The 27,461-nt window shown below is 38.0% G+C and overlaps 1 protein-coding gene across 1 annotated transcript; it reads right to left on the bottom strand.

The window, feature by feature from the left end:
- Positions 1–21,427: 21,427 nt before the first annotated feature.
- On the bottom strand, positions 21,428–25,684 carry LOC113296043. The gene is made up of 6 exons (XM_026544383.1): positions 25,651–25,684; positions 25,457–25,522; positions 25,246–25,324; positions 23,272–23,409; positions 22,382–22,813; positions 21,428–21,826 (listed from the first exon to the last, which is right to left on the bottom strand). The coding sequence occupies exons 3-6, from the start codon at positions 25,258–25,260 to the stop codon at positions 21,428–21,430; spliced, it is 984 nt and encodes a 327-aa protein (XP_026400168.1). The 5' UTR covers positions 25,261–25,324; positions 25,457–25,522; positions 25,651–25,684.
- Between the last annotated feature and the right edge of the window lie 1,777 nt (positions 25,685–27,461).

Raw genomic sequence — 27,461 nt, 5'->3', positions numbered from 1 at the left:
GAGATAATATAGTTATTGATATTCTATGAGATCAAGCCGTGGATTCGATCATAGAATCAGAACAATTGTTTATTTCCATTCCATGGGACCAGTCGTGGATTCGAACATGGAATAGGAGAAATTATTATTGCCATTCCATGGGACCATTCGTGGATTCGACCATGGAATAGGAGCAATAATAGATTATTCTGGGAATTCAGTAGTGAATGTCACGGCAGAATTAATCTTAATTAGGAATAATTAACTTTGTGGCTCTATACTAGCAGAGCAAGCTGTCTAGGAGCATTAATTATCCCGATATGAGCTTGTCGGTAAGTCATATCCTTTATATAGTCAGGGTAAACTCGTTGTTTGTTCCTGAAGACATTATCGCTCTATACTAGCAGAGCAAGCTGTCTAGAAGCCGTCCATCTCATGATACTATATAGAAATAATCACTGAAAGTGTTCAGTATTCATGAGATATGCCGTTGTCTAGTCTTGAGACTACATATCTACATGTACTCTGAGAGAAAGTACTCTCCGTTGAGAATCCGATGAGAGACCCGTGTCTCAATACTCACGTCTGATTGCTGGATCAGAGCTTCATATAATTATGAGTTTACGATTTTAGCCCTTGTCGAAAATACACCATCTACATTAAGTCCCCTGCTTACCCAGGAAAGTTGTGTTCCTCAGTCAGCATTAAATGGTGATTTTACGGCCATAAATAATAAACCAGTAATTGAACTTAGTCGTAAGTTGAGACGTTACCGGATTTAGAGAGCATGAGCAAACCACGAATTGATGAAGGCTTCAATGTCATGATTGGGGCGTCGTTTGATGAGCATAAATTGGTGTTGAACCGTTGGTTTGGACAACGAGTCCGTGGTCGGTTAGGATTCGCGGGCCGGGCCCAATAAGGGAATTCTTGGAAAATTAGGTTTTGGAAATAAAAAAAAAATTGTATAAAAGGAATTAATCCTTTTGTTTTTAATTTTTCCACGTCCATCTCTCCATCACCTCTCCTCCTTCACGCCAGCAGGAGAATCTTGAAGTTGCGCCGCCACCTGATCGCCGCCGCCGTCGCCGCCGGCCAACTTCCGGCGGACCAGGTACGTGCGTTTTTTTTTTTTTTGATGTTTGATGATGTTGTGACCTTCATGAGTTGTTCATGTTCATGATGAAACCATATACATGTGTGTATAATTGGTGTGAGTTTTATGAAAAACCCTAGTTTTTGAAAACGTATGTTCGTTCGATTGTTAGTTTTGAAAACTAACTATAATCCCTGATTTAGGAGAGATTTTTTTTTTTAATATATGAACTTAGGTCCAGTGATAAAACTTAGTGTATGAGCTTTCATGTGCACCACGGTTTTATCATAAAAGGAGTAAATTTTCACGAAATCGAAATAATCCTTCGATTTAAAGACAAATTACGACGACTCGAAGGAAAATTCATATGATGAACTTGTGTCCAGTGATAAAATTTTTTCTTATGAGCTTTCATGTAAATACAAAACTTTATCATATGTATGAGATGTGAGCTTTCATAGTATTTTGAAATAAACCTTCGTTTTAAAGACAAATAACGACGATACGAAGGAAAAATAGTTTTTTTTTTATATATGCAGCCGTGAAATATATTGTGTAAAATATGATGGTATATTTTATTTGCATGAATTTGTTTTCATTAGATAAAATCCTTGAGAATTTATGCATGCGAGCCGCATTAATTGCTGTTTTTTTTTTGAAAAATCAAAACGTGGGTTTTGAGAATTCTTCGAAGATAGACAATATATTTATGATAGAATATTGTATTGTTATGAACTTCATAGGTCAGTTGTGTGAATATTCACATTATGAAAATTGTGTCCGTGATTTCATGAAAAATCAGTTTCGGAAAAGTAATAAAGTTTCGTTCGTTTTTGCAGTTTTCGAAGAGACGAACGAGTTTGAGGTGTTAACTCTAGCATTACTATCACTATTGTTAGTGGAAGTATAAAAGGTAAGATTTAAGAATTACCATTTTTGCTTGTATTTCCTTGATTTATATCTGGACAGCATACTGAAGTAGAATGTAGTGTGAACCTTTTCAGCTACTCAGCAAAGATGACCGATTCCCAAGATGACGACGCCTCAAGGGAAGAGACGTGCGTTGATGATGATATCTCTAGAGATGAGACATGCATGTATGAAACTTCTTTTGGGGGAGACGAAGACGAAACCCCTGGGATTAAGAATGTCCCGAACATAGATGATGCATTCTTCAAAGAAGATATCCAGGAGTTGATCAACATTTGAGGTCTCCAGCGTATCGTCTTTTGATAAATCCCAGAACTGTTACTCAGAAGAAATTGGTGACTCCTAAGACAGTGATTCGGTTTTTCCTTGAACGAGGGATCTTCGCCCCATCAATCATAGAGTTTAGGCTTTCTCGACGACCTTTGGAGAAATTTGTTGGCTGGGCGAGGCATATATTGGGTTTTCCTCATGTGAGAACTATGCTTGACCAGGCGCAAGTGACGAGAGTCGTTCAAGCTTCTGGAGAGTTGTTCATTTTTCACGACGCAAGCGGTATTGTGGCCCTGTTTGCTCGCTGGTGCATCCCCACTCACACTTTCATATGTAGATGGGGAGAGTTCACCATTACCTTGGAAGACGTGGCAGCCCTGATGCATCTCCCAATCACGGGCAATCTCCCTGGGGATCTTTCAGATGAGGAGACCGTTGTTTCTCATGTCTTGACAGCTGTAATGGAGAAAGCGAATAAGGCTGGCAGTAAAGGATGTTATGCTTCCTGGTTGACACATTGGTGGCCCAAAGACGAGGTTTCTGATAATCCCATCAATGGTATGTTACCCATTGCTGCTATCTTATGTTTATGGTTGTCTAGAGACACCCCTGGTCATTTGCTATCAGCCGTTTGGAGAGCTTTCAGTGGAGGAGTATAATATTGGATAGGGCGGCTCGAAAATGAGTATGGATCAGTGTGTTCCAACCATGCGGAGAAGGAAGCCATCAGTTGAGCTAGGACTCATTTGGATTATACTCACGTGGAAGGGAGTAGTTACTGGTTTCCTGGCTCCGATAGATTCGCCTATGTAACCCCAGGTTATGTAGAATTCTGGGATCAAAACTTGGGCGATTGCGTGGTTTTGTAAGATTTGCCAGACCTCCATTGAAGGATCTTCCCTCGGCTGAGATGATCTCTAGTCGACCAAGATTGAAGTATCTTTCTGGTGATAAGCGAAAGTCGTCTCCAGGATGCTCTCAGGTATGTTTCTTCATATAATCTTCATGAAATTATGAGACTGAATTCTGATTATATTACTGAATTTTACCCAGGACGGTCGTAACATACGACTCGAATCGGTGTAGATTTCTCAGAGACTGAGGCGGTTTCATGGAGGAGAAGGCAGGCATAAAGGTTATAAGTTGTTACCTAATACCGTAAAGTCCCCAGTTGGTGCTTTGGTGAGTTTCCAATATTTTCCTCGTTGTGACTCTTTCTCGCCCATATTATTAGGATCTTGAAACCGATATTGTTATTCCATTGCAGAATTTTTCTCCATCAAGTATTGATGGTCTTCGGTTCTCCGCCTCTGAGCAAGCAATTCCTGACTTGAGCGATGAAGAAGAAGCTATCTCTTCACATGTTCGATGATGATGCTTTATTGATGAAACGCTAATTGTTTGAGAATATGTCCAGGAGGATGTCGTTATGGAAATGGAGAGTGCTGCTACTCGACCGTCTCTTGAGAATAGAGACACAGGCGGTGCCAAGGATTTGGAGCCGAATGAAAGTAATGATCCTCCCATCGTTGACACGGACAATCCCAACTCCTTGAACGCTTTGGATACCTCTCAAGTAAGCATATACCTGTACCTTCTTCATAGAAGTATAAAAGTGCTGATTTTTGAATGAATGAATGTGAATCCATGTGCGTATATGAAAACTTAGTCAAATTTCGTCGTCAGAAAATTCGGAACCCAGCTTTTTAGTAGAAATGCCGTAGAATCTTCGTCCGGAATCGGATTTTGATGATCTGCATGTGCAAATTCAAGCCCGGAAAATTTCCAAGCTTTAAAGAAGATTTTTAAGTTTTGAGCACGTTCAGAGCCTGAAAAAGGCGAAATAGTAAACTTCCAGGAGACTTCCAGGACTTTTTCAGATTGCGCATCACTTGATATTTTGGCCACATCTACTTGCTCGTTCATCGGATTGTCATGAAATTTTGACATGTCGTAGAGGACATCCATACGAAGAGAATGGTATATGACCCATCCTCAAATTCCTTGTAGATTGCTCCCAGTTCGTCTCTTAGTACAGAGCAGAGTTCAGTTTCTTCAGACGGACTCATCGTAAAACGTGTTTTCATGACTTTTATGTTATTTGCTCGTGCCTTGAATGTATTATGATGAACCTTGATGATGTTGCCTTGCTGGTATACTGTGTTTCATAATCTCCTTTGGATTCGTGACTCTAACCTCATGTAATCTTCGTATTAGGTGCTAAATACCGAAGTTGAGGATACTGGAGCCAACGATGATAACTCTAACCATTCTGGAGTTATTGATGAAGAGACAACCATCCCTGCACTTCAAGGCCATGAGAAGGTCGCTACTGATGTTATGGAAACCCAGATGGTTGTTGCCTCAGTGATAGAAGAAACCGAGACAGCAGCGGAGAATACCGAAGGAATTATTGCTTTGGTTGTGGAAGCCGCTCCAGTGACTGAGAACCGTATAATAGTGTATGAATATCCAACTGCAGGAGTTGCTTTCGATCCTCCATTTGACACTTCACTCCCATATCATGAACTCGGTGGATTCAACGTTCCCATTGGATATGCACGCTTGTACGAGACAATATGGAAGAAGTTTGGCCACATGATCGTTGACAGGAATCCTGGGCGTGCTTATGCTTTAACCATGCAAGTAGGCGTTATCTTGCGTGTCGTGAGTGATATGTGCCAGACCTAGGAATACTGTGACTCCAGATATACTCTTTGATTGGGAGTTTAACTTGGAGAATTCAGAGAGACTTGGCCTCAACGTGAAATGGCTTCGCAAGCAAATAAACGTTATCAAGGATTCATGTGAAGAACATACCCTTTCCCAATGCTGTGAGAAGGAGGACAAGATTTCCAAGCTGACCGAGGAGTTGAACAAGGAGAGGGCGGCTTTGCAAATCTTGAAGGATGCTGATGAGCGAAAGCCTTTTCTTGCTGATTTCCTTTGATTATCTCTTGAACTTCTGAACTTCTGAGAGATGTGAGGTTTATACTTGGGTTTTGATATTTAGATGGTTTTGGATTGACTGATGGTTAAGGATTTTCTTGTAGATTTGATAGAGATTTTCTTTTACGAAATATGAACTGAATTTTGATAAATTGCTGAATTCAAATACTAATTGCAAGTATTGCAAACGTTTTGGAGGAATTGAAATACAAATGAAAGAAAATCCTAAATGTTAAATCCAAACGCCATGAATGCTTCGAACGCCCAATACCTCAAATGTCCAATAATTTCAGATAAACGCCTTGAGCCAATTTTCGTGAATTACTGGCAGGGTTCTGCCATCTGTGTTGATCAATTTGTAGTATCCTCCGGCCACGGACTTAGCGACCATGAATGGTCCTTCCCAATTGGAGTTCCTTGTAGAATGAAGAACGCGCTGAACTGCTTTGAGAACCAGGTCCCGTTCATGAAACTTGTTAGGTTTGGTCGATCGTGCCTTGAATATCTTCCGCTGATTCGGAATTTCCTGTTTGACGGAATTCCACGATTGTGACACATATGGACACTCGCGCGGAAGAGAGTATCCAACATAGTGTTGATCATACTTATCCAGGTCTTCAACAATAAACCTCTCAATGGAGTGACCGATTTGAAGAGGTTTTGAACCCAACCATTGGGTGTAATATTGCTGAGGTGAAGTTACCCACTCGTATCTTTTGATGACTGCTAAATTGTTCATGGGGAGAAGTCCCTGGACCATAGTAGCGTATCTGAACATTGGTAATATTGGAGCATGAGGAGGAATAAGACTTGCCTGAGCTCGAAACCTTCTGAAAAAGGTATGCGGATTTTCTCCAAGTTCCTGCGCAAGTCCCATCAGAGTTTTTACTTCTTCCAGATGCTCAAACGGTGGTGCGTCCTCTACTTCGTCTTCCGACTCGGAATCCTTATCGATGACAGGATGTGTTGAAGGCATTGTTATCCTTCCAGCATGAATCCAAGTTCTTCCAAGGACCATGTCGTATCCAGGGTCTTCCCGGATTATGAAAAACTTGTCCTCAGTGCAGATCAATCTTTCCGTAACTTTGGGAGTGATGAAGCCGTATGCGTCTCTGGAGATTCCTTTGTGGTCCCTGATTGCTATGGAGCGTGGGTGGCTTCCTGTCGAGTAATACCAGCATCTCTGAGAGTTTTCAAAGGGATGATGTTGACAGCGGTACCAACATCGACGAACGCCCTCTTGAACTCATTTCCTTTAATGTGCACTGTGGTGAGCAATCCCCAGTCATACATTTCTTTGTCGGTGGCTGAAGGTTCGGTGGTGGTCTCTTGGATCACAAGACGTTTTCCGGACACGATGTGGTTCAGTGCAGCAAACATGTCTTTCCTTTGAGCTTTCGAAAGATACAACAACTCGCAGACATGTTGGATCAGAGATTGGACCGCTTCCTTGACAGGAGGTTCAGAGATGGTACTCCCTCAGTCCATAGGTTGAGCTCTCCTGATTCGACCTTTTCTTTGAATATGCGCTTCAAAATTTTGCAATCACTTGTGGGATGGATGACGTATCTATGGAAGCGGCAATACTGAGGATTTTCCATGGCTTCTTCAGTTGGTTCCTTCTTGACATAAGGCAATTTGATTGCACCATCTTGGATCTAGGCATCGAGTAGTTCATTAACTTCTTCCATTGAACAGGGAAAATCAGGTGCTTCTGGATCTTCCGTATGCTGAGGAGGGACTTTCGAATTCTCCTTCTTGTGTGCCTTTGAAGGGGTGGAGGAAGTCTGCTTGTGTTGTGGTTCTGCTTTTTGCTTACTCCCTTCTGCGACAACATTTGTTGAAGGTTGCAGGTTTTACTGCTTGTTGATCAAACGCCTGCTTCCCCGAGTGTATTTTGAATCCTCAATCTTTGTAGACTTTGCTCTTTCCAAAAGAGCGGGTGCAGTGGTTTCCGACCTCTTCGCAGCTTCGTGAAGCTCTGAGAAAGTCTGGAGTCGAAGGTTCTCTAGCAAGGCCCTGTAGACCGGGAGCATGCCATTGATGCACAAGTTCACCAGTTGTTGCTTTGTGACGTTTGGGTCATGACAATCCAGGGCTTGGACTCTGAACCTTTTCACATAATCATTGGGATTTTCACTGACCCTCTGAAAAATTCTTCCAAGGTCGAAGAGGGTGACTTTTTCTGACACGAAGAAGTATTTCCTGTAGAATGCGTTAACCATTTCTCCCTAATTGTTGATAGTCCCTGGTGCGATGTTGTTATACCAGGTGTATGCTCTGCCTTTCAGAGACTTTGAGAATTCCTTGAGACGAACGACATGATTATGTTCATGTTCTCCCAGGGCTTCGAGAAAACGAGAGACATGTTCCCGAGCATTGCCAGTTCCATCACATAAGGTGAAGGTTGGAGAAACATAACCTTTGGGGAATGGAATCCTCTGCGTAGAGGAAGGATAAGGAGGTTGATGACGATGTACATGCGATGTTTTGTCTTTTCCACGGTTCTCCAAGAGGTGCTCCAGATCCTCGCGAGTGATGAAATTCGATGATCCCTTCGCTGATGAGTTGTCTGCAGCAGTTTTGCGGACTTCGTCGTCTTCTATTGTATGGATTGGAATTACTTCAGGATCGTCGTCTGAGGATTTCTCCTTCTCCTTTCCCTTCTCTTGAGTTTTCTCTGACATCTTGTCAGTAAGAGTATTGAGATAATTACACAGCTCCTTCTGTGTAGCATCCATGTCAGTCTGATTCTTTTCAAGAGTCTCTTGCGATTTGATAAGATCAGCAATGGTAGGTGGTGGATCTCCTCTGACTTCTTCAGGGTGTCGTCCGGACAGTGGATGACCTTCGACGTGAGGAGGAGTAACGTCACCACCATCAGTGTTGGAGGTCGGAATTGTCTCTGGGATATTCCGATTGTTGTTGTTGCTAGTGCTAACACGGTTTGTGTTAGGATTCGTAACTAAACCTGACCTGAGATCAACCATCTTGTGAGATTGCAACCGAGAGAATGATCTCCCACCGTGGTCGCCAATTTGTAGATGGGGAACAAAGATTTGCTGGTTTTTAAGAAATTGAGGAGACGACCGTACGGAGGAGACTCCTCGAAACGAGCGAAATGTTAAACCTCACACAGATGCACCGCTGCAAAGGGGGTTCTTTAGATTCGAGAGATCAATCTGTAGTACTCCGGCCTAAATCAAGACAATGACTGTTCCAGAGTAAATTCGGTCACAAGAGAGGATGGGTTGATCTGTAGGAGGGAAGCTGGGAAATGTGTGGAATCAATGGTAATCAAAGATTGTGGGTGTGTGAATTCTGAATATGATAAGCTCTGAATGATTGAAATTTCTCAATTGAGAGTAGTTGCTCAATTGATGAGTTGATGATCTCGTGTTGTCGATGAGACGTGAGATTGATGATACTGTTGATGTTGATCCCTCAATCATGATTCAGAGACTTATTTATATTGTTGGAATTTTAGACACCATGACCCCATGAAGTGTGACAGTTGATGGAATCAAGGAGTAGGGAAGTGGATATCGTGTTTGAAACCAGTTGCTCAACGTGTGGAGACTTAGTCGATTTTCCATCCACTACCTAGTGAATTCCTTCAACTGATTGCACAACTTTCTCACATTCCATCGTGTGTTTGAACACACGTGCCGTAGACCGCCAGACCAAAACCCTAAGTGATATCCCCCCAAAATGACAGGATTGATGTCTCGTGGTATGTTAGTCAATTGATGACTTCGTGGTTTGATGGGACGATGAGTCCATGTAATTGCTGAGTTGAACATGATGTTCTGAAACTCATGAATTGAACATGTCATGAGACAGAGGTGTAGTTCTTATGATGAAGTGAGCAAGTATTGCTCATTCGATGGATCATTGAATATTGATTGTTGAACCAATATTCCTTGGTTTGAGCAAATATTTATTATCTGAGCAAGTGTTGATCATGTGATGAATTGTTGAATATTTGATCGTCTGAGCATGTGTTGTTCATCTGATGGATTATTGGCAGCGTACCAAAAATATTAAGTAGAATACTGGTCGTTGAACCGAGCATAATTAATAAAATTAATGACCATGAGGTCGTCGTAAAATTATTAAGGTTGGAATCTGGAATGATGATCCTTTGATTCAGAAACCCTAATTTGATCAATTGATGATCAATTCATGGTTCGTCAGAAGTTTAACCATGGGACGAAGGAGGGAGCGACTACATGGGACCGTGGATCAACCATGTAGTCTCCATATGCTCACGTGAGAAAATACAAAGAACTCCTGAAGAGTTGACGATTTGTTGGTGAAAGAATGATTAAATGCTGGTTTAATCATTTATTCGAAAATGCTCGTCTAAGCCTTAAGTGAGAAAACCTAATTAATTATGACAGAGTGAGGGACCGACCATGGGGTCATGAAATCGGCCCTGGGTAGTCACGTAACCGCCTGATGATCACTTCATGAAAATCCAAAGTGTTTGGAAGAGTATTGGACCTAATACGTGCAATTGTGCAAATTAGGTCAAAACTGTGAAACTTGATGGGACCGGCTTCTGTAAGCCAAAGAGCCAATCTTGGTCGGTCAAGATAGCGTGCTCGTGTCCCCAAGGATTATCACAGCACTGATTCTTTTGATAATCATTACAATTGTGAAAAGACTTCGTATGACGTTTATAGACAAATCTAGGATTATCACAGCACTGATTCCTTTGCCTAAAGGTTGGACGTTGACAACCCGTAATGTCAAGAGTGTTAGCCTTAACATATGATCCCAGTTTAATAACTTCTTTTGACACCCAAACAAGAATATCATGAAGTTTTCATTCCTTATACGAAAACGACATCTCCTTTCCAGGTGACCTTTGTTTCCACAATAATGACAAATATAAGGAACGTTCTTACCCGGATTCATGTGTGCTGGTTTTGGAGGTTGATATACTTTGCTCTTTTTAACCTTAACTTCCAGTGAAGGTATTTCACTTTTGCTATCAGTGGAAACCTTTTGTTGAGAAGAATCACTAGCCTTGACAAATTTTACCTCTTTACTAATACTTGGAGCATCTATTCCCTTATAGCCCAATCCTCGTGCATCACGATGATTTTTACTTGCTCCTAGCATAGTGGTTAATTTGGTTGAACTAGTATTGAACTTTTGCAAGTCATCTTCCAACATCTTGATTTTATCAAGAACAACAGCTAAATCAGCCTCAAGGCGTTTTTCTCGAGCGAGATACACGCTTTCTTTGTCATCAAAACTTGTTTGCTGAGAGTTAAACCTTGCTTCAGATTCTGCAAGTTTCTCTTCCAACAAAAATTACTTTTGATAAATATTATCACATTCAAGTGACTTCATACGTAAGTTTTCCTCATAATCCTTGAGGATCGATTCGTTAGAACGATTCGAAACATAAACACCTGCGTAACATCTTCTCAATTTCTTGTTTTCACGACAGAGAGGTGTTAGAAGAAGAGTGACATGAGAAGTTGTCATCTTCTTCTTTTCTAACAAATTCAAAACCTTCACATAGTCAGAGACTTCCTCATCAACATCTCTATCAATATCTGAATCACCTTCATCAGAAAGTTCATCCAACTGTTCTTCTAGGTGTGTTTCCCAGACTTCAACAGGTTTTACATTAAGAAAATGTTTAGATACTGACCTAGATGTGACAGTCCTCTCCGGTGAATCCAACCTTTGAAAATCATCTGATAATTTATGAACAGGTACGTTATTAGAGATAGACTAGTCCATAATCAGATCGCTACAAACACGGACTTATGAGGTCTTAAACGTGTTTGCCTTCTCTGATACCAATTGAAAAAGCGGGGGTCTAACAACACCACCCAATATTTCGCTTAGCAATCTGTATGGACTAACTCCGAAACACTTTCTAGAGAATCAACTAGACAGTCAGGCTCAATCTAGGTAAAAGTATGTCAAGGAGTTAATATCTCTCTTTTGTTTTGATTTACTCAAGCTAATAGAAATCAGCGAGTCTTTAATCAAATACACGAAATAACTTGGACGGTACCAAAGAACAATGTCCAAGGATCAATCAATATCAATCAACAACCAAAGGTCGGATTTCCAATTGATTGATTCAAACGCACAACCTGTATCATTTCAATAATATAAACAAATATAATGCTGAAATAGAAATAACACAAACACCAGAATTTTGTTAACGAGGAAACCGCAAATGCAGAAAACCCCCGGGACCTAGTCCAGATTGAATACACACTGTATTAAGCCGCTACAGACACTAGCCTACTCCAAGCTAACTTCAAACTGGACTATAGTTGAACCCCAATCAGTCTCCCATCGATCCAAGGTACAGTTGTACTCCCTATGCCTATGATCCCAGCAGGATACTGCGCACTTGATTACCTTAGTTGATCTCGCCAACTAAGAGTTGCTACGACCCAAAATCACAGGCTTTAACAATAAACAAATCTGTCTCACACAGACAAGTCTATCAAAGGATCAATCTGTCTCCCACAGAAAAACCCTAAAAGTTTTTATTTCGTCTTTTGATAATAATCAAGGTGAACAGGAACCAATTGATAATCCGGTCTTATATTCCCGAAGAACAGCCTAGATTAATCAATCACCTCACAACAATCTTATTCGTATGGTAGCGAAACAAGATGTCGTGGAATCAAAAACGATGAGACGAAGGTGTATGTGATTACTTTTTATATCTTGCCTATCGGAGAACTCTCACGATCTCAAGCCAATCAATATGATTGTACTGTGATGATAGAAGATGCAAGATCAGATCACACAACTACGATAAAAGTAGTATCGGTCTGTCTTCACAATCCCAATGAAGTCTTTAAGTCGTTAACCTGGTTTTAGAAGAAGAAAACCAAAGGTTAAAGGAGAATCGACTCTAGCAGAGAAACTAGTATCACACGGACGTGTGGGGATTATTTTTCTCAATGCTAAATGTCACCTTTATATAGCCTTTTAAATCAGGTTTTTGCCTTAGTTACAAAGCAATCAATATCCACCGTTAGATGAAAACCTGAGTTAGATTCAAGCTAATATTTCTCAACCGTTAGATCGAAAACTTAGCTTGTCACACATAAATGACTATACGCTTCTAGGTTTGTTAACTGCACCCAAACGTGTACATTGTTGTTTCAACAATAGTCTACCCAAAGAGGTTAACCATATGAGCGTTTCATACCAACCATGTTCTTCTTCACCATAACTAGTTCAATTGACTCAAATGAACTAGTTAAGAGAGTTGTTAAATTGCAAGGAAATCTTATGTAACTACACAAGACACAATTGAAGCAAAGATGATTTGATTCACTCGAATCGGTTCATGAACTTTAATAGCCACGGTTTGCAAACGCATTCCTAGTCTTTTAAGAATAAGTTCAGAAATCATCTTTAGATATATAACCTTCTCAAGTTCGCAGACTAGGTTCGCAGACTTAAGACACCGGATAGAATTTACAAACTCCAGCAGAAATTCTCGGGTTCGAGAACTACGCCGGTTCGCGGACTTGGCTCACGAAAGTAGTTTGTCAACTCCAGCAGAAATTCTCGGATTTGAGAACTTCGGCTGTTCGCAGACTGAGTTCGCGGAATTGGAACTTGCCATACTTCTGGTTCTCTTGATCAACAAAGTTCGAAAACTTCGGTTCATGGAATCCATTGGTTATGTAATCTAAACTCTCATTCCGATCATTGAAACATTTTTAGAGGACGTTATATAGTTGTTACACTATTTCTCGTCAAAGCAATTTTGAAAGTGATTGAAACATTCATGACTTTCGTCAGTAGGTAAAGATAAACTTGGTCGAAGCAAAAATCTTACCAACACATATTTCGATATATAGATAGGCGAGGTATACTCGGCTCGAAATACCAAATGTGTATGATCTAGTCTATATATATAGCATACGACTTTTGTCTCAAAGAGTAGGAGATAGAATAGATAGACTTTTGAGTGACAGATAAGTTCAAGCCTCCACATACCTTTTTGTCGAGAAGTTCCACCAGTTCCTTGAGTAGATCTTCTACTTGTATTATGAATCGCCATGAAGTCCTTGAGCTCAACTACACTTACTATCCTAGTCCGAGACTTAGCTATAAGAGACTAGAAATCAAGACTTATAATTTTAATCACTAACATTGATAAACATGTTTGAGATAGCAACGCCTGCGAGTTTGACCGAGCAGTGCTCTAACACTCCTAAAATATACTTGAATATATGACCACACTTGAAAAAAAATTTTGTAGAACATATCAAAGATCGTTGTAAATACATATAAGAAAACAACTAAATGACTAGTACAAGCCATTAACGATGAGAAAATATTTGAATGACAAGAGCTAGTTGTCGTTGATGATTGATTATTAAAAAATCTAAAACCTAAATTGCTTAAGTGAGCGATGGCCTTTTTACTTAGGATTTACATAAAGATTATTTGATATGCATGACAGATCTGAAATATCATACCGTGCAAAGCAAATCAAGAACAATCAAAAAGATATTGGAAAATCAAGCGGAAACTGTTTCGGGAAGTTTCAGAGAAAAGAAAAGATAGGATGTAGAGAGAGACACAAGAGTTATGAATCCTTTCTGATACTATTTAGAAGGAAATCTGGTGGAACTAAGTCCCACATTCTAGCACTACTAAACTCTGGTATTTTTTGCCGTTACATTTGATACTCCATTAGCATCCCCTTTAACATAGGATCAAGACCAAGATGTAAATTGTTTTAATAAATGTTTACATTCTTGGACTATTTTATTAGTTGTCCATTGAATACTTCTATAGAACCATTTATTGCTGCCACTAAATTTGTATTATCTCCTTCCAAGTGAAGATTAAGAACTCCTTTAGCGCTTGCCTCCAAGTGCTGCTACTGCTTTACCTTGTTGTTCATTTATTGCTATCGATATTTCTCCTTTGCCTTCCATGAAGTTTCCTACAAAATTACGAATAGCAGTCCAATGCTAATTGGAGAATTTTCATCTATGAAGGATACATCAAAATAAACCTTTAAATTATTTTCCTTTGGAGGAGTCCATTTGGGTTTCTGCATCACTTGATTAGAATTATGTGTATCATTCAGATAACTTTCCTAGTCAAAGATAAACATTTTAACAGAATTAATGTACTCATTACGTCTAAATTGAAGGTTATCAAAGACCACTGAGCATCTCAATTTCCAAATCTTCCAAAGAATGCAGCTTAACAATCTTACATGTTTCTGCTTATCTGCAACAAAAAACTAATTAGATTTGAAAACATTTTGAAGCCATTCAGTAAAGTTACCATTTCTGCAAGAGACAATAATAGCATTCTGAATTCTAAGGGAAACAAGACACTCTATGAAAAGATGATGCATAGTTTCCACATGATACCACATGGAGGACAAGCACTTGGTATATTATTAACAAATGTGAAAAATACTAGAACCCCCTACTATATGGGTTCAACCATATACAAGCCCCACAAAATGGATCTTACACCCTCAACTCCACACTTTCCGTTTTTGATATTTCTAGGCCCAGAAATTTTTTTTTTGGGGCCTGGTTTTCAATTTTCCCGGATTGCTGACGTCATCAGGATTTTTAATAAAAGTAAAAATACCGAAATTAACCTTCCCTATTTATAGACGTTTTATACCTACCAGAAACTGAAAACCAAATCAGATTCAGCTCTTTCTTCTCTCCGCTCTCGTTCAGAAACAGAATTGGAGATTTTTCTTCAGACGAATTCGTGAATTTTGATAGTTTCATACTGATTTTCGTTAATTTGATAGGAAGAAAACGAGAAGAAGAACAACATAAACGAGAAGAAGAAGAAAACGAATTTTCTCTCAATTCGTTGAGGTGTATTCGTCTGTTTTTCAGATCTGACGAGATAGTGAAGCTGCATTGATGAACAACAAATAGGTTTGTTCGTTTTAGCTTTTCTGTTGCTTGATTCACTAGTTTTTCATCGATTTTTTGAATCTCGATCTTCTACTGATTACGATTTTTGTTCTGTTTCGAATTTGTTGAGTCTGAGAAGAGGAAGAAGACAGTTGGGAATACATAAATCAAAATAGGTACGAATTGTGATTTCGATTTAGTTTTCAAATTCAATTGATTTTGATTTTACCGTTTCGATCTATTTTTGTCACTTTTGATACTTACACATGTTTTTGTTGATGCTTACACATGTTTGTTTGATACTGAGAAGAGGAACAAAATAAACATTGTTTCAGAAGAAAGAAAACAACAAATCTAGGTAAGAATTTTATGTTGTTTTTGATTTCAGATCTGTTTTCAATTTTTTTTTTGAATTATTTTGTTGTTCTTTCATGTGCGATCTGTTAATTTGTTGTTTTACTTTTTGTTGATACTGAGAGAAGTATGAAGAAACAATTTTGTTTCAAAAAAACAACTTCAAATTGATTTGTATACATGCTGTTTTTTTTGTTACAGTATGTGTAACTTGAGGTTACACATATATATCATGTTGTATTTTAAGCATGCTTAAAGAAGATGCAGATGTTTTTTAGTTGCAGCATGTGTAAATTTATTTTACACATATATATCCTCTTTGTATTTTTAAGCATGTGTGAGGAAGATGCAGATGTTTTTTTAGTTACAACATGTGTAATTTTAGTTTACACATATATATCCTGTTGTATTTTAAGAATGTGTAAGTTGAAGTTACATATATATGTCCTGTAACATGTTTTATTTGTAAACAATTGTATCATCTGTATCTTTTACTTATATTTAGCTTGCCGCATAGAATATACTTCTCACGAGGGGGCAACGCCCCCGAGTGAATTGCGTTCGTTTTCAAATTTTGATATTCTTATTGTGTATTTGATATTTTCAGGTTGTCATGGCTGTTGTTAGTTGCGCTGCTGTTAGTTGCATTGCTGTTGTTCGCTACTTTTCTGATTTCATTACCCTGCGTGTTAATACTGATATCAAACTTGATGAGTTTAAGGAACAAGTTTGCAAGGAATGGAAGCAGTATACTCCACTTGGTATTACTTTCTTCTTTCGAGAAAGTGGGAAAGATTTTCCGCTTGACTGTGATTTTTCTTTGCAAGCTCTTATATCTATCACAAATAGTAAACAGAAGACCAGTGTTGATATTTTCTTGCAAAATGTTCCTCGTGTGGCCTCTTCCTCTAGCTCTAGGGCAGATTCTTCTATTTCTAATGGGTCTAGTAGTACGTCTTCGTCCACAAACAATCTTACTGTTGCAATGTATTTGGAAGATAAAAGTAAGCCAGCGAAACCTTTGTTATCGGATGGTTGGCCCAAGGTTCTTGGTGATATTGGCCATGTGTTTGTTGAAGGAGTTAAGCAAGTCAGGGTTGCTTTTACCAAGTATCGTCTTCGCACTGGTTTCCAAATGATTGTAACTCACAATGAGCGTTCTAGGTTCACGGCTAAGTGTGCAGATGAAAAATGCGGCTGGAAATTCCATGCAGCTTCTATCGATGAAAGGAACGAAATGTTTCAGGTAGGTTTTCCGTGTTCTGTCATCTAATGCTTAGCATATGTTATGTTTTGTTACAGTATGTGTAACTTTGGTTTACACATGATGTTTTTGGCACCATATTGTGTTTTGGTTGAATTGTTTATATTTTGTATGAATCTCTTCAGGTCAGGTCTTATAACCCTGAGCACATTTGTGGTGCTGGTGGACGCAACTTGAACCAAACTTACTCCACCAGCTTCTCGTCTAGTTTGATTGAGGAAGAAGTTCGCAAAAATCCTCACAAGAAGCCCAAGCAAATTGCTGCTGATTTCCAGACCAACTATGGGATCAACATGGAGTACTACCAGGCATATAATGCTAGGGAAAAGGTTTATGATACGATTTATGGCGACGATGTCAAGTCCTACTCGCACTTGGTATGGTATATTGATGCTATAAGGGAAACCAACCCTGGTAGTGTGATAAAGTTTGAACGTGAAAATAAACAGTTCCAGCGGATTTTCATCGCATTTGCTGCATGCATCAAAGGGTACCGGTTTTGTCGTCCAATGGTATACTTGGATACTACTTTCCTTACTGGTACATTCAAAGGTTGCTTGATGGCAGCTACTGGGATCAATGGTGGTAAAGGTATGTTTTTTCTATGTGTTTTTTTTTTATGAACAACTTCAGTTGACAAATAACTAACAGTTACACATGTGTAACTCTCAGTTACACATTACTTTACTCAGTGTGTAACTAAGAAAACACACTGTAACCTTAAGTTACATATTTGTTTTAGCATGTGTAACCTTAAGTTACATATTTGTTTTAGCATGTGTGAAACTTATTATTCTTTCGATTCTGCACAATTTTTTTGTAGGATTTTTCCCCCTTTTTTGCACTAGTCGATTCTGAGACGATCGACAACTGGGAGTGGTTTTTAAGGAATTTGAAAGAAGTTGTTGGTGATGGGAGGCCAATCACCTTCCTTTCGGATCGCCATGAAGGACTCTTGCAAGGTGTTCCACTTGTTTATCCAGATGGGTTCCACAGCTTCTGCTACTATCATTTGACGAAGAATATACCCATCACTGCAACAGATCCTAGGTACTCACTTGTGATGGACCATTTCCGAGAGGCGACATACGCACTCTCACCTGAAAACCATGCGAAAGCCATACAGAAGATTAGAGATTTGAACTGCGATTGGGTGGCTGATTACATCGAGACAATCCCACCTGAAGCATATGCGAATGCCTATTTCAAAGGTTGTCGGTATGGACGAACATCTAGTACTCTAGCAGAATCAGTCAATAGCTGGGTTCTGGTTCACAAGAAGATGCCTGCATCTGCTCTTCTTGATCAGGTTAATTGAGTGTGTGTGTGTGTTTTGTTGTTTTGTTGTCTTTTTATTTCATGTTTTGTCACTTTATGCATTGATGAGTTTTTTTCTCCTTTTCAGATTAGGAGGAAAATAATGTGTTTGATGGCGGAGCGTCGTGAAATTGGTGCTAATATGATGACTCCATTAACCCCTGAGTATGAAGAAAAGCTTGTGGCTCTTCAAGATGAAGGTTTGGCTTGGGAAGTATTGGTTGCTAGTCCTACCGTGTTTGAAGTTATTAGTGAAAGGTCTCACATGGTGGACCTCGAACACGAGACTTGCACCTGTCAAAGGTTTGGTTTCTTATGCTTTTTTCTTCTCTTTGTATGTTCTTTTTTTTAAGAATGTGTATATCCACTTTACATTAGATATATGCATGTGTTAATAATAGTTACAAATTTATTTTAAGTGTAACTTAAAGATACACATCCTGTACATGCACCTGTAGCTAGCTAATTTTGAGTGTTTTATGATTTGTATGTGCAACTAACTGATTTTTGATTTGTTTTTTGTTTTCTTCCAGGTGGCGCGTATATGGTTTTCCTTGTGCTCATGCTCTTGCAGCCATACGCAAGATTAAACGTGAGGCTATTGATTTCATTTCACCGTATTTTACAAGCGACTATTTTAGGAAGACTTATATGCATGCCATCCAGCCGATTCCCAACTACAACAGGCCTGTTGAATATCATCCAGACGACACCGTCAACCCACCTACCGTGAAGAAGCATCCAGGTAGACACCAGGTAGACCACCAGGGAAAAGGATTATAAGTAAACACGAGAAGAAGGTGAAGAGGAAAGTTCATTGCAGCAACTGCAAGGAAACAGGTCACAACAAGGCAGGTTGCAGGAATCCTCGGAAGTTCACACCCCACTAGCTTGAGCCTAACAAAATTCATTTCTGCAACTAATGATTTGATTGTTATTTATCTTTGATTATTTGTTTTTTTAGTTTTCTTCATGTTGGTTTTCATGGACCAAACGTTTTTATTTTTCTTCAACGTTGATTATGTGTAAGGATGATTCATTCAGATTTTATATTTTGTCAGTTCACAGTTGAAATGCATTTTATTCTATTTTTGATTTATTGTATACGTCTGATCAGTGGTCAAATGCTTTCTGTAACTTTTGTTTACACTCAAATATATGGATGTGTAACCGGAAGTTACACTGCTGTGATGCATGTGTAACATTAGCTTACACATGATAAATGCTGGTGTAACTTTATTTTGATTTATTGGGAATCCGATCAATGGCTTGTGTAACTTCAGTTTACACTCAAATATATGGATGTGTAACATTAGCTTACACATGATAAATGTATATGTAAACTCAGGTTACACTTTCTGCATCAAATTAAGATGTGTAGTTACTTAACCTGTTGCATACTTTCTGAAACCTGTACACACAGCAGTAGTAGTTCTAACAAGATAAAAGTTTTTAATTCAAAGAATTTCAACCCAAAAATATTTTGCAAAACTAAGAACTGCTAAAATCTACTAACTGACGAAATTTAAAAGTTTCTAACAACATATTTTCCAAGTCTAACATCTGTTTGTGGCTAACAACATATTTGCGAGTATAGAATTTTTTCTAATCCTAATGACTGCTTTACACATCTCTAGATGGATCCGAAAGAATCTTGTATAGCATGCTTCCTCTCATGCGGTTCAGCTTGTCAGTCCACCATAGCATCATAGTTGAGGTTAATTTTTTGTCAAGTGGTTTATTCTTCATCCTGATCTTCATGTAATTGCATACACATGGAAGACAGTCAGGAATTGTACCTTGTGGGGGCGCATTGAGATTCTTGGCATTTTCATTCATCCCAAGAGCAAAAGGACAGCGGAGTCTCAGTTCTGTAGTAATTGCAAATGCATATTTCTTGGCTTGAAGAAGGTGTTCACCCTTGAGTTCCTTAACGTTTGACGAGTTCATGTAGGACCAAGGATTAGAGCTCCTCAAGTCATACTCCAGCAGTGTTAGTGTGTGTTGTTGTTGCACATTGGGGCGAAAAGTCTGACTGCATCGTTCTTGTACTTGACATACTCCTTCGCAAGCTTCGGAATCCAAAATTTCTTGAATTCTTCGTAATCCTTCAAGTAAGAGATCTGCAAAAACCATTTGGAATGTCAAACTCACATTTTTAATCAAAAGTTACAAATGAACAAGTGATTATGTAAACAGAAGTTACACATAGGGCCTTGGGTTTTACACTGGAAAAAAATCTTGAGTATGTTATCATAATCTTACAACATATACTACACATTATAAATGCAATAAGATTTTAAATATATCGAAGTACTTACGTATGCTTTTGGCGACAGGAATATCGCCTTGTCATACTTGCTGTTAGAGTTCATCTTCGTCCTCAATCTGCTAATGTAGAAGTCGATGAATTCTGACTCCAAGAAGGATTCTTTCTTTGTAAGCTGTATCATTAGTTCTCCAGATATATCAAACAGCTCGCTACCATCTTCTTTGCGTTCCATCCAAGTAATGTCTCTGCATTACAAAGAAGTAAACTATTATCAATCAAGATAACAGAATCAAGTAGTAAAATACAACAATCAATAACAGAATCAAGCCTACTTGGAGTCAAGCTACTTACGTTTTCGGATGAGTATTGAAATATTCAAGCACTTTATTCTTTTTCTCGCCTTCCAGCCTTTCGATAACTTCTGAACCTTTCACATCGTTTCTCATTGTTCCATCATCTTCTTCAGCAACCTCAGCCATTCTATCTTCTTCTACTTCTGGAACTGCGGCCATTTCTTCTTCATTAGCTGTCTTCTTAATCCTCTTTGAATTTCTTTGATATTGTTTCAGATCTTGTGTTGGGATTTTTCTATTCCTCAGCACACGTTGTTGTATTAATGATGGTTGCCTTTCTCTTATTGTATTCGCAGCTTCCTTCAGTAACTCTCCTGCAGGTTTTGGAGTTTTTTCTAATCCAAGGCTAAAAACGTTTTCCTGCGTTGTAGCTGCGCAAACAAATATAGGCAGAATCTCAGTAAAATTAGCACATGTATGTAACTTAAAGTTACACAAGCCAAAATAATAATGTACTGTATGTAACCTCAAGCTACACATGCCTTTTACAATGTGTAACTTGAAGTTACACTTCCATTACAAACAAAACACACTGTATGTAACCTCAAGCTACACATGCCTTTTACAATGTGTAACTTGAAGTTACACTTCCATTACAAACAAAACATAGAACGGAAGAGTGGTTACCAGTTGAGGTAGGTTCTGCATTCTCCGTCACTGCGGGTCCATGTTCAGTTTTGTTAATGTTGCTGACGATCTCATCTATCATTTCACTCACTTCAACATTCGTCATATCATCGGGTTAGCTCCTAGTTGCACCAACCTGTAGGTCTGAGCATTGTCAGGCTGTGTTTGCGGTGTTGTAGCAGTTATCACCATGGAGTCCTCAAACTGTGTTGAAGCAGAACTGTCATCAAAAGTTCCAGGAGTTGGCTGAGTTGGAGCAGTCATAACCAAACCGTCACCAACAGTTGCAGGTGTATCCTCATTGACTTTTGCAGTAACATCATCACCTACGGCTTTTGCAGCTACATCATCACCTGCCCCATCCACAACTCCACCATCTGCAGCTTTCTTCTGTGCCTCATCCGTAACAGGTGTCTCTTCAACATCTTTCTTCTGCTCCTCATCAACATTATTTGTAGGAGTGGGCTTTTGCTTTGCGACAGGCCTTTTCTTTGGTGGAGTCTTGCAAGTTGTCACACTCTTCATACTCGAACTATATGTCCTGAGTGGTCTTTTGTGCCCCTCTGCAGCAGTTTGAGCTTGCAGAATTGTTGGCGTATTTCCAGCTGCAAGGCTCATACATGGAACTGCACAAGTATTGAAACGAGAATTAGGATGATGATGATGATGTTAAATTTTTTTAATAAAATTTCAAGAAGAATATATCATGTGTAATCGACTGGCTTGGATAACTAATATGTGTAACTTCATGTTACACATGAATATGGCATGGATACCTAGTGTAACATGGAGTTACACATGCATCTAACTAGTGTAACCAGAAGTTACACATGCATGTGGCATGTGTAACTAGGGATTACACATCCATATGATCAGTTTACTCAACATTTATTAAGTCTAATCAAGTTAAACAAGCAAGTTAAAAATGAACAAGTAAAATATGAAATTAAAAAGGTTCAAAGACCTTAGTGTCAACTAATTGGGTACCTCTATCAAGTTAAAGAAGCATATTAAAAATGAACAACTACTTACATTCTTCATGAAGGAAGTTTCCGCGTCATCTTTCTCTTTCTCTTGCTCAGTACTTCCATCTCCTTGTTGCTCTGTCTCAACTAATTGTAACTCTTCTTCTTCATGCTCAGTAGCTCCATGCTCAGTACCTCCATGTACATCATCTTCATGTTGCATAAACTCTTCCTGGGTCACTTTGTAAGGATCAATACCCATTGCTTGCATAATTTGGCAACTAAATTTGTGAACCTTGAATTCCGCTGTTCCTGAAAGGTCCCCTTCTGATATCCCTTCTCTTGCAATTGCATACACTGCTTTAAGCATTGCTTGCTTTTCTTGCAGTTGCTCTTTCAGATGGCTATTCTCAATAGTTTGCGCTTTCAGCCAACTTTGCAGGTCGTCCTTGCTGGGTACCACGGTTGATATACCCAGCTGCTTCTCAAGCTGTGAAAACTCAGCCACAAAGCTAGGAGTTGGCTGCAATTAACAGATGGAGAGGTTAAAAAGAGATTGCAAAAAACAGTTGAACATTCTAAATATACATTTTTCGGTTGTATGTGTAACTTAAAGTTACATAAGCACATTTTATATGTGTAACCTATAGTTACATAAGCACATTAGATATATCTAATGTAAAGTGGATATGTGTAACTAAAGGTTACACATATATCTAATGTAAAGTGGATATACATATAAAATGTGTAACCTATAGTTACATAAGCACAGGATATATATACAAACAGGATATATATGTTACATAACCTATAGTTGCATTCACTTGTGTTATCTTTTGCATGTGTAACTATAAATTACACAAGCACATTTAAATGTGTAACTTATAGCTACACATGACAATTTTGATTACATCAAAGTTTTATCTAAATTACATTACCATAAATTTACAAAACCTAAACCAACTGACATATAACACTTACCGAAAACTGTGTCATGTCTGTTTTCCAAATGTAATCAGAAATCTGGTATATATCCCATCTCCCAACCCTCGGGATATCTTCCTCGTGGTTCTCAACTTTCGGGATTAATCCTGCTGGCGTGTGTTCAGCAAACAATAACTGCAACATATAAATTTTAATTAGTCGATTGAACAAAAATATCCATCACGTAACACTAAAACTGCTGGAATAGAAATTACACACAAGCTTTTTACCAGTAGGTATTGCACACAAGCCTTCACATTTGACAAACAACTAAGATTAGTATGAATCTCTTCAAACAAGTGCTCGTGTATTAAATCAGGCCGCACGACACCTTGAGCACCGTATCATAAGTTTCAACGATACTAAGATATTTCGCGTTCACTCCATTGGCATTTTTGTCGCCAAAAAACAATACACAGCAAAGATAAAGACCTATCAGGCAAACTAGATCCTTTTCATCAACTTTCTTTCTTTTCCCACTTTTTCTCCTTTTTGCCATAAGTTGTTTTATCTTCTCTAAAATGTTTGTCTTAGTCACCGTCGTCTGATGCTTTGTAGATTTGATATCGGTGAAGTATTTGTGTATAAAACATTGTCAGTCAAATCACTAGGACAATAGTACTTTAACAGCTTCTGACCCTTTCTGCTTCCAATCCTCTGCATGCAAAATATACCAGCCAGCTTTGCCGGTGTAGACTCTATAATCTTATCATCAGCAAACTTGAATGAACATGGTGTCTCACAATCCATGTCAAAGCAGTTCAAGAGCTTCAAGACGCCGTGTTTGTTGGTAGTTATCTGTCTTGTTGTAGTTGGTACAGTTGTATCATAGTCATCGTAATACATCATTACGAGTTCTCCGTAAGCAGCTCTCCTAAGATATCTATGAGCCCTATCAGTCAGTCCTATAGGCTTTATCACCTTTACTAAATCCTTTACTGCATTCAACGACTGCCTTAGGTTTCCTGTACACATCACACACAAAAATAGCATGAGTCAGTATGTTGTGTACTTATCAAATACACTCGTTTTTAACTACAAAATGAAAATCATGTTACAAACTATGTTATTTGCCAAGTACACAAACTGAATCATTCTATTCTGTGTTGTGTAACCTTAACTTACATGCATATGAAGGTTTAAAGGGGTCATTTTTTTATGTCCAACTATAATTTACAAACACAATACAGTCATAGGTTATATTTTTGCATGTGTAACTTTTAGTTATCTAGGCAATTGCCAAATCAGTTATGTTATTATGCATGTGTAACTTAGTTACACAGTCAATTGGCAAGTCAGTGATTAGATTTTCAATGTGTATCTTATAGTTACACAGCCACTTTGCAAGTCATTGGTAACATCTTGAATGTGTAACTCACAGTTAAGATGTGTAACTACAAGTTACACAGCCACTTCTGCAAGGCTCATTTGTATGTGTAACTACAAGTTACACACTCAATATACAAACCACAACATAGTGGTGAGATTTTGAATGTGTAACTTAAAGTTACACAGGCCCTTGTTTGCGTAGTTATACATTCAAAAGCATCACTTACATTAGAAACTTTTAAATTTCTTCAGTTAGTAGATTTTAACTACAAGTTACACACTCAATCCTAGACATTCTACAAGGTGTAACTTTAACTTACACATGCATATTAATGAGTAACTTTAATTTACACAACCAATTTTCTATGTGTAACTACAAGTTACACATCCTAAACACAACCAATTTTTTATGTGCAACTACTAGTTACACATCCCTAGGCAAGTCAGTGGTGACAGGCTCACTTGGTATGTGTAACTATAAGTTACACAATCAATATACAAACCACAACACAGTCAGTGGTTACATTTTGAGTGTGTAACTTATAGTTACACATGTCCTTGTCTGTGTAATTACATATTCACAAGCATTATATGAGAAATAAACATGAGACCATGACAACAATAGTTTTCACAACTTAGTACCTGTAATTGTATCATCTTTTCTAGGGGGATTCATTTTTCCTTTCACCATTTTTATTCCAAAAGAAATTTGATTCTGAATCTGCAGTTGATGTAGTAATAAAATCAAGTTAGTTGATTGCAATTCAACTTAGAGTTTCTAGGGTTTTCAAACAATAACATCTCAGAAATGAAATCCACTAAATCAATCAGTTATATCACATCCATGACTTACCTTTGTTTCTATTTAATCAGTTATTTCATGGATTTTATGCACAAACGATTGTTCTCCTTCTCCGATCTGTAAAATTATCAGTCAGAATGAGTTATGTTTGTTGTAATCTTATTACAAACCCTAGTTCAGAAATTTTCGACCCACGAATCAGTCACAACAGGAATCAAAACTAACAGCTTCAAATCAAAACTTACCTAGTGATTAATCGTCGGAGTATTTCATCAACAGGAATCAGTAACAACGGCGATTTAGGGTTTGAATCTGAAACTGTTTCTTTTGATTTTTTTTGGTTTTTGAATCTGAAACTTTTTCGATCTGTTTCTCTGATTTAGGGGTTAGCAAATGATGAATAGTTTTTGATCTCGATCTTTGTTTTGGAACAGATTTCAGGAAGATTTCTTGATTTTTTGGGTTTTTTTCTAGATTTCTTTCTGTTTCAGGTGAGTGAGATTTGTTTTCTCTCTCCTTGGAAATGAAATAATGGCGTCTGAACGAGAGAAAGGTAGGTGACGCCTCTTATATACTTGAGGCTAATTTAGTCTTTTCGCTTTTATTAAATTTATTTTTTAATTCAGGGCCTACTAATGAAACTCTTTTATCTAGGGGCCTCATATTATGGGTTATCCATGGGTTGGGCCTGAGCCTAATTTATTTCTAGTGGGAACACATTTATGGAAACATCTCCACTGAAAATGATGAATTTTAGGCGGAAGTTGAACTTTCCACAATATTTGCCAAGGGAATTGACCATTATTAGTTAAATTTCTTGGTTGATACTTTTTCCAACAAAATATTGTAAGCAGACTTGACTGTGAGTGTACCATTTTTTGTTTCAGTCCATCCAATTTGGTGATTCCCAGTCATAGGTAACCTAATCTTACATATCTTATCTACTACTTCCTTTGGAAAAAAGAGTATTAAGGTTCCAATTCCTAGTATCATCATCAATTAACTTCCTAGCAAGGTACCTATGCTACTTTATAAATAAAAATATAATCGCTGCTAGCATTATCAACTTGTCCAAAAGATCAGATCCGAACATTAAATATAACAGTTGTTTTGTGTACTCTATACCTTTGTGCCGGTATTATTGATGGTTTTTAGGACTGAAATTACGAGGGTATCCAAATACACCACGTTTTTTTCGTTTCAACCTATAAGTCTGATACCAAGTGTGATCGTCTATGGAGAAAGTCGAGACAATACAACAACAGGGCAATCACCTGATAATAGTTACGGCCAAAACCAATTTACTGTAGGATCAATATCAAGTAATTAAGATTCAACATACAAGTGTTATTTTACTTTATTATAATAAATAATTATCTTGGCTAACAAAATTAATCTTCTTCATTAATTAGTTAATTTTGTTTTTGTTTTTAAAGTCATACTTTCTCAATAACTACTATATGCCTATCTTCTATAAATAAATGCTTTGAAAACTAACTTCAATAACCGAATAGTAGTTATATTGTATTTTTTTAACTAGTCCATTCTTTAGCTAAACTATTTTACACTGATCACATTTTCATTACAAAAATATTTACCTTGATGTTTTTTAATCCTTGCGAAGTAAAACTAAGTAGTGGTCATGGGCAATTACAAATTCATAATTTTTCTTCCTTTCTTCTTTGTGTTCATTGTTCTGAATTCCAAACTTGGTAGTTCTCGGTTACCAGATCCTTCGACAGGGTCTTGAACATTAAGTGAAGTAAATGGTAGATTGATGAAATGGGTATTGATTTGTTCTTGTAGGTTTGTGCGATGTTGTCAATTGTGTACATGGAAAATGTAATTCAAATGATACGTTTTTACCTTTGTGATTGTAATCCTGGTTGGAAGAACCTTTAAATTGTCAATATTACATTCCCTTTATGCATCGTTCCTGATTGTAAGCCTCTCTCTCTATATAATATGAAATATTGTGAATATATTATATTTTCATCGTGTATGGAGGCTAAAATCATTCTCACGTAAAACTAGTCATGGACTCTGATGTAATTCT

The sequence above is a fragment of the Papaver somniferum genome, chromosome 7 (genome assembly GCF_003573695.1).
Source record: "Papaver somniferum cultivar HN1 chromosome 7, ASM357369v1, whole genome shotgun sequence".
NCBI classification, from domain to species: Eukaryota; Viridiplantae; Streptophyta; class Magnoliopsida; order Ranunculales; family Papaveraceae; genus Papaver; species Papaver somniferum.
This window is presented reverse-complemented; position numbering and strand designations above follow the sequence as displayed.

Bases quoted from the DNA above. Each gene is read 5' to 3' on its own strand.
- LOC113296043 (XM_026544383.1), bottom strand. The intron at 22,814-23,271 runs GTAAGTGTTATA...TGTTAATTGCAG, and splicing joins CAGACATGACACAGTTTTCG to CCAACTCCTAGCTTTGTGGC. The intron at 21,827-22,381 runs GCGGAAACTTCC...ACAACTTGCAAG, and splicing joins AAGAGAAAGAGAAAGATGAC to ACTCCACCAAAGAAAAGGCC.